Source organism: Hibiscus syriacus, unplaced genomic scaffold (assembly GCF_006381635.1).
Source record: "Hibiscus syriacus cultivar Baekdansim isolate YM2019G1 unplaced genomic scaffold, ASM638163v2 tig00117040_pilon, whole genome shotgun sequence".
NCBI lineage: Eukaryota > Viridiplantae > Streptophyta > Magnoliopsida > Malvales > Malvaceae > Hibiscus > Hibiscus syriacus.
Window position 1 is genome coordinate 124,013 of NW_024063535.1, and position 7,933 is coordinate 131,945.

A 7,933-nucleotide genomic window follows, 5' to 3' on the forward strand; every position below is an offset into this window, starting at 1 on the left:
ATAGTTGTATTGTATTTATTTTATTCTTTTTTTGTGGAAGTTGTGCCCTCAACCGCAGCATGTCGAACCGTGTGGGCTTCATGGAATAATTTTAAAATAAACAATTTTTTATAAAAGAAATAAGTTTTTTGATGTTATTTACAGAAATAATTTTAAAATAAGTATCATGTGTCTTTTGATTTCATTTCTTTTTTATAGAGTTTTTTAATAGTCAGTGATTATAAAATAATATTTGTTTTTAATCTTTTTTATCATTGATAACATATACACCTTATAGACAGTTATTCGAACCTAAAACTTTTAAAATAAAATAATTTTAATTTACAATCCTTTTAATCACTTGGTTTAATTTTGTTTTCTTTGTAGTGAAGTAATTCTAATTTATAGTAGTGCCAAATGTCACGGGACTAGACTGCTGTTAGCAAGCTCGTGTGGCCTTAGACGTTTTCAGGGTCGAAAATCGGCTAAGTGATCTGATCCTTCACTAAGCAAGAAAGCTTAGAACGTTGGAAAACCCAAAGGATTTGAGGAAAACAAAGAGATGGGAGCACAAAGGAAGAAAAGAGATTTGAGAGTGAATACTAGTTTGTATTTCTTAACTTGAGGTGTCCATCTCTTTGTTTCCCCCAAATCCTTTGGATTTTCCAACGTTTTAAATTTTATTGCTTAGTGAAGAATAGGGTCACTTAACCGATTTTCGACCTTGAAAACGTCTAATGCCACACGAATTTGCTAGCAGCAGTCTAGCCCCGTGACACAAACATGTGCAAACATCACTTTTCACAGTCAACCAAAATCACAGAAAAGGCCGAAAGAGAGAGCGAGTTGGTCCTACAGGCCCCTTTCTCTTTTATGCCACAATCCCAACTCCCAACGGGACATCTAACTTAACGCTTCTCTCATGTCCAAACACGGCATAAGTTATATACTCCATAATACGACAGCATCTCAAACGTCAAATACCTGGGGTGGGAAATCGATCATAAATGAGTCTAGTTCGAGTATTATTGAGTTCAACCCAATTTAAAAACTTTAAATTAAGCTCAATTCAGTTAGACTTGAAAGTCACAAGTTTAAAATTTTTAAGTTCCAATTGAAATAAAAAATCAAAATTTAAACTTGGTCTCAATCTCAATCTCGAACTCAAACATTAAGTACATGAAAGTCTTATATTATATATATATTTTTAAAATAACATAATGTTAATATTGTTAATGACTTAATTTAAAAAATCTAAAAATTTAATATTTTTTTTCAAGTAAATCGTGAACTTTTCGAGTTAAGTAACAATAAATTTACTTTGACTCGTTAAGAATTCGAGTTAAATTCAAAATCGAGTCAAATTTATTCAATTCAAGTATTTACCGCCTAATCGTAACATAACATTTCTTTAGAAGAATCAGTTACATGTGAGGTTAAATCTTTGTGGTCCTGAGGAAGTATCTCACCATCTTCCGTTTCACACTCCCAACAACAACAGTCAAAACGAGTTGTTTAACCGGATCCAGTTGTAATCTTGTGTGTTAATTTCACATCTTTTCTAGATAGAATCTACACGCATTTTAATGGCGACAACTGCCACCGCCTTTGTTAATCCTTCATTATTTAAACCACAACAATTTCCCCCTCTACATATTAGCTTGAGCGATCCCCTTCTGTCTGTGCGTTGAAACACAGTTTCTTTCTCCCAAAAGCACAGACCAAACACAACACTGGTCAGCTCGAACATCAACGTATGGCTGTCGCCAAGCTAGTTTTCGTTTCCTTTGTTCTTGTCGAGGTATTAGTGCTGATCCATGTAGCAGAGGCCGAGAAACCAGAGGTGGATGTGGAACCACGGGAGATTAAGGTCCATGACCAGGACCGGCCTGGTTGGGCGATTCCCAGAGAAGCAGAAGAGCCGACGGCGAGTTCAACGATTGAGACCAGGGAGGCTGAAGCACCGGAGATCAGACGGCTAGGGAAGCATCATGCATCGGATAGCTCCATGGCCGGTGGTGGCGTCATCATCGGTGGACTTGCCACCGCTGTTTTCTTAGCTGTTTTTGCCTATATTCGAGTTACGAGAAAAATCAATGGCGTTCAAGTTCAACAACATTGATCATTTGTAAAATTTGAGTTAGAAAACAGAAATACAAGTAGATCAAATTCTTTGAATCAAATTCCTCGTTGTTTGAAAAGTTTCCGGCTACGGGATGCAATAGAGGCAGTAACAAATGAATGCTTGACGAACTAGGTTTAGGGTTTTCAAAAACAATACAGCCCAACCCATTTGGCTGCATTGGACCCTGGGGTGATAATTTGCATGAAAAACACTAAACTAACAATAAATATTAAATAAATATATTCACGACCATATAATTGAATTTTGTATCTATTCGTGAGTAATAAAATTATAAATAAACATAATTTTGTTTTTAGATATTAAATAATTCAACATAGATATAAAAATCATATTAAAAATATATAAATATAAATATTAAAAATATATTTTAAAAAATATTAAATTTCAATAAATAAATAAATTTATTATAAATAATATTGAACATAATACATTTATTTAAAGTTGTTCGTTTAATAAATAAACATAAAGTTTTAATTTACATTCAATTATTCAATTTGATAAATGAATAATATATAAATATTTTTAAATTATTTATTGAATCATTTATTTATTTATAACTTAATTAAATAAAAAAATATTAAAAAATAAACCCGTTATAGTATTTAAAAATATTATATTATATTTTATATTTAATATCACATTATTTGATTCATAACTTTTTTTTAATCATTTAAAAAAATCAAAATGTAATATAAATATAAAGACCTGTAAAATAAGGCCCATGCCCAACAAATAGACTGTGGTAGGTGCATATAATAACGGACAAGTGCTGGTTTAGACTTCAATCCACCGTTTTTCCCACTTTGCCTTGCAATCAACTTCCCACATCAGAAAAAAAAAATGGCTTGTTCCTCGAACTGGTGGCGCGCGCCAGTCTACTTCACCATCTCGGTTCTTCTAGCTTTCCTCGCCATCTCCACCGCCCTACGTTCACTATCCAGGGACGAATCCCTTCCGACCAAATCCGCCATTGCCCCACTCCTTTTGGACGCCTCCACCGCTCTAAGAAAATCGGGTTTCAACCTCCTCCAAATCACCCCCCGAAATCTTCATCTCCTCGCCGCATTCCACCATCTTCGCCATCCCGGACTCTTCCATCGCAAATGCTTCCCACGCTTCTTGGCTCTTGAAGCATCTTTTTCAGTACCACGCCTCTCCTCTTCAGCTTCCCATGAAAGAACTCTTGAAGAAACACAAAGGTAGTTGCATCCCCACATTGTTCTACGGCAAGAACGTGGCTTTAACAAAGGTTGATGATAAAGAAAGACTCGTCGAGATCAATCGCGTGTTGGTTTCGCATCCCGATATCTTTCTTGACGGCCCTTTGATGATTCATGGCGTTCTTGGATGGATCCTCGGTATGTTAACCAGGGTTGGGATCATATTCAAGCCCCCATTTGCGATTCTAATCTTAGGGCGGTTTGTTTGTCTCTTAATGAAAGCATTCAGTGCATATTGATTCAACAAAACAGTGTTGAATGATTCAACACAGAAGTACATTCTGAATGATTTAGAGTCATTATCAAACAGTATGTCACATTCAGAGTTAATTTATTTAGAGCCTTTGAATCATTCAGTATTTGAATCATTTAACGCTTAATCATTCTGAAGTAAACAAACAGCCCCTTAGCTTAGTTTCGGAAGTTGTCGACACCAAGAACTTCGTTGAATGGACGCATGTCATCCGTCTGTTAAGCTCGAAGGGGTTCGTTTTGTTCGCGATCGGGCTGAACTCTGTAATTGATGGGATTCTTTATGACAAAATGAAGTTGAACTCTGTTACCGTCTTTGCCCCACCGGAGTTTTCGTTTGTGGCGTCTGCTTCGGCTTTGCTCTAGAAGATAGTTAGATTACACATAGTGCCTCGGAAACTCACCTACATGGAACTTGCTTCTTTACCTGCGAATGCATCGCTGAGTACTTTAGTTCCCGGTCATCTTCTCCAGGTATCCGAGGGCGTCAAAAATACACGAGAATTGATGATCAATGAAGCTAAGATCGTTGCACCGAATATCTTTGAATCGAAGAAGTTTGTGATCCATGAAATATCACAAGCTTTTGAATTGGATGAGCTTCCTAACATCTCCAGATGAATGAGGTTCCATTAGCAGCCTCTATGTTTCTCTTTGATATAGAAGTCTACTGTGTGTCAAATATGTTGGTTTTTCTGATGTCCAGGACCAAAATGTAATCCGTGCTATAACACAGGGATCTTAGAGGACTTTTTCTATACAGTAAACGATATTAGCAAGTACTATGAAGTTTGTGGCTAGGCGTGTAAATGAAACAGGTTGAACTAAGGTTTCTTTGTATTAGTTAGTTTATTTTCAAAGGTGTTCATATTCAATTTGGATTGGTTAAAATTTAAATATCGTGTTCGTATTAATTTATTTATTTTTTTAAGGTGTTCATTTTCATATTCGATTCCTTTATCATTCGCAAACATATTCATCTATATTCCTGTTAGTAGCTCTAGTGCTCACAAATTAAAGATAAATGTTAAAAATAAGTCACTAGTCCTTAAGATCTTTAAACTTTATCATTTGAACTCTAAAATTTACCATGCATTCAAATTAATATCTACCTTCATCAATATTTAAAATATAAAAAGATAAAAGAAAAAGAGAACCACATAAGCGAGATTATTTGTAAACATAAACAAATCGAATGCACTTTTACCATTCATTCTAAATGAAGTGAAACAGTTCTTTCCATTGCTATCATTACAGAAAAAGGATGTTCAATGCTCCTTCAATTTTGAGTGCACCATTGCCTGTGACCCGGATTCCATCTCGGACATTTCGGACTGAAATAACTCGAAACGACTCTCGAATTCATAAGCTCGATAATGGGAGCATATTTGACACACCTCGGTGTCTTGTACTGGTTTACTGATGCACCCTGGGTTAGAGCAAAGTCCATGAGCAAGTCGAATGTGCCATTCTCCACTACCCTTATCTCCAACGGCCCGATGGATTTGTCCGAAACTCGCCCTTGCCGGTAGACACTATTAAGTGATTCTTCGACGGTGAAGCAACAATCCTCGAAAACCGACGGAGGGATCAAAGTTGCATCTTTGACACTTATTTCCCAATACAGCACGTAATGACCGGGACTGGCCGATGTGTCTGCGTAGCTGGTGTATTCCACCAAAGATGCTTCGAATTGCATGAGTTGGTTTGCAGCGTTTGTCACAGCGTTCTGTAGCTCCACTTCATCGGTTTTATCGGAATCAATGCTGAGAACAACGTTTTTCCGACATATAAAGTTGAATTGCGGGGCGTTGTTCTTGAATCCGGGCACGCGAAGTATGTCTCCAACTCGATATCGATAAAGACCTGCCAACATAAAACATTTCCCCGTTCAGAACACACACAAAACATAATGTATTGAATCAATTATATGTTTTCAAGGCCCTACATTACCTGCATATGTTGTGACAACAAGCTCATACTCTCGTCCCAGTTCCACGTCGACAAGATCGACGAGCTTTTTTTTTTCTTCATCGTTCAGGGCCGTTGATTCAGAGACGGAACCCGTTAGCTCATTTTTCCTAGATACCGGCAAGAACTCGAAATACGCCATGGTGGGGATAAGGGTGTAGGAAACCTCACTAGGACTGCAAAGCGGTTCGAGATTGATTCCGAAATAACATTCGGATGACCCGTACATGGTGCAAACGAGGGGCAGGGCGTCGCTGTAATAATCTAGTGCAGGAATGTACTGAGACATGGTACCAGTAACAATAACATCTATATACTTACTGTTAGGCCACAGTCTAGTTATGATCCCTTTCCATGACCCTTTGGTACATTCTGCTTCGACAAAATCAGCAAGCTTGGGGTTTGGTTTCAAGAATTTCGAGACGGCTTCCCTTACAGTAGGATCGGTGATTTTCGAGTCGATAGTTCCGGTACGAATATCTCTACAGAGTAGACTCCAATGTTTTTCGAGGAACTGGATTGCTCGAATGAAACCGGAAGCGAAAATCGCGCCGACCCGAACGACTTCTCGGTTTTGATAAATACCACAAAGCAACTGAGAATACATGCTCTGGTAAGAATCTAGGCAGAGAATTGTTTCGTTGGGGCTCGTATAATTGGTGTAGGGATCATTAGGCCTATCCTTAAAATATGAGCTTTTGTAGTAACTCGTTAAAACGGGACGAGACACGAGTCCACTCGGGGTCTTGGCTTCTGATTTCACAAACAAGAAATACATTCCCTTCCCTTTATCCAAACCCGGAACAAATTGACTCATTACCGGCATCAGTAGGCTATATAGCAACGATCTCCTCTCGAGTTCGTCGTCGATCGTCGGCATCAGTTTCCTCTCCCCGCCGGATGTACCCGAGCTAATACCATTAAACAATCCCATGCAAACGCCACGATTCATGATCAGTTCAAAAAATAACAACATAATCAAATAGTTACATACCATGGACTGACCTTGTTAAGAACTCTGATATGGGTTGGGAGCAAAGAATCGGTGACGTATCGCCATTGGCGATACGCTCGATATCCGGCTTCAAATCTTCGTACGTTATGACCGGCATCACCTTCTTGAATGTTTCTCTATCGGTACACCCGTTAAGGCCGTTCCGCTGTAAGTACTCAGCATCGGCACTACGAGTGAGAATCTCGGATAGAACTCGCTTCTGCACTTCATCAGCATTAACAGTAACGTCTTCGATGAACTTCAACGCCTTGTTATTGTTTTCCACGACGATATCATCATCGGATAAGGCTTTGGGAGCTTCTGACATGGCTTTTTGAAGCAGAATAAAAGCAATAATAATATGAGTATTGAAAATACTAATTTTATGCATCAAATGGAGAGAGCAAGGGAGATATATATAGGCCAATGTGTAACCCACTAATCTCTGCAAAATGTTCAATCAAACAAATCAATGCACAAGACAAAAGAAATAAAAAACAAAAAAAGGATAAAATCGTAAACGAAGATTAAAGAGATAATAAAATGGTGGGAAACCGTGGAAAGCAAGTGATAGGACTTGCATTGTTTTAAAGTGTTTGGGTACTGGGATTCTGACTCGATTCTATAAAAAGGATGTACATGATATCCGATCTTAACATATTTCGACTCGATTTTATAAAGTCAGAGATAATAATATAATTGTATTTTATATATTTAAAGATAATTATATATCTCTCTATAATTTTTTTCTAACTAGATCCTTATTGTATTGAATAAAAAATTATATACATATTTGCATTGGGCCGGATTAGATGCAAGTGTAGATTTTTACCCTAAAAATTACTACAAAATTTAGATCAAACGAATCCGTCCTAAACTCGGGTCGAATCAATTGACCAAAAATAATAATATTCGTCCACTCAATAAAAAAATATGACCTAATCCCACTCATATCCATTTCTAAAAATGAAAGATAGTGTTCTGTCCATAAAGTTTATAACTACTACAGAACTTGGTGCCTAACTAGCTAGCTAACTAGTAGGCTTGCCAATGGGATTATATAGCATATACTATCTAATATCATACATAAATGTAATGAAAATGCAGCTGCAAGCTAGACGTCGGTGTTGATTGATTGATGATGTTAATACAATCTGCAGTCCCACTCAATTATCATGTACATGCAAATACAATCATGCATTGATTTTCACTTCTATTTCGGAGACTGCGTAGGGTTAGAGAAATGCAGATCCTTTTCCCAATACAGCTTTTATTGGATTTATCATATCATATGCACACGTATGGGGGCCGATATATGCGGGGGTGGTAGAATTTGTGACGTATCCCAAATTTTTATAATTTTATACTTTT

At 37.2% G+C, this 7,933-nt stretch overlaps 1 protein-coding gene and 1 pseudogene across 1 annotated transcript; one reads left to right on the plus strand and one right to left on the minus strand.

Annotated features, from left to right (window-relative positions):
- Positions 1–2,921: 2,921 nt before the first annotated feature.
- Positions 2,922–3,963, plus strand: LOC120197023 (annotated as a pseudogene).
- Positions 3,964–4,818: 855 nt separating this feature from the next.
- On the minus strand, positions 4,819–6,932 carry LOC120197059 (indole-3-acetic acid-amido synthetase GH3.6-like). The gene is made up of 3 exons (XM_039198693.1): positions 6,574–6,932; positions 5,551–6,479; positions 4,819–5,463 (listed from the first exon to the last, which is right to left on the minus strand). The coding sequence occupies exons 1-3, from the start codon at positions 6,888–6,890 to the stop codon at positions 4,877–4,879; spliced, it is 1,833 nt and encodes a 610-aa protein (XP_039054624.1). The 5' UTR covers positions 6,891–6,932; the 3' UTR covers positions 4,819–4,876.
- Between the last annotated feature and the right edge of the window lie 1,001 nt (positions 6,933–7,933).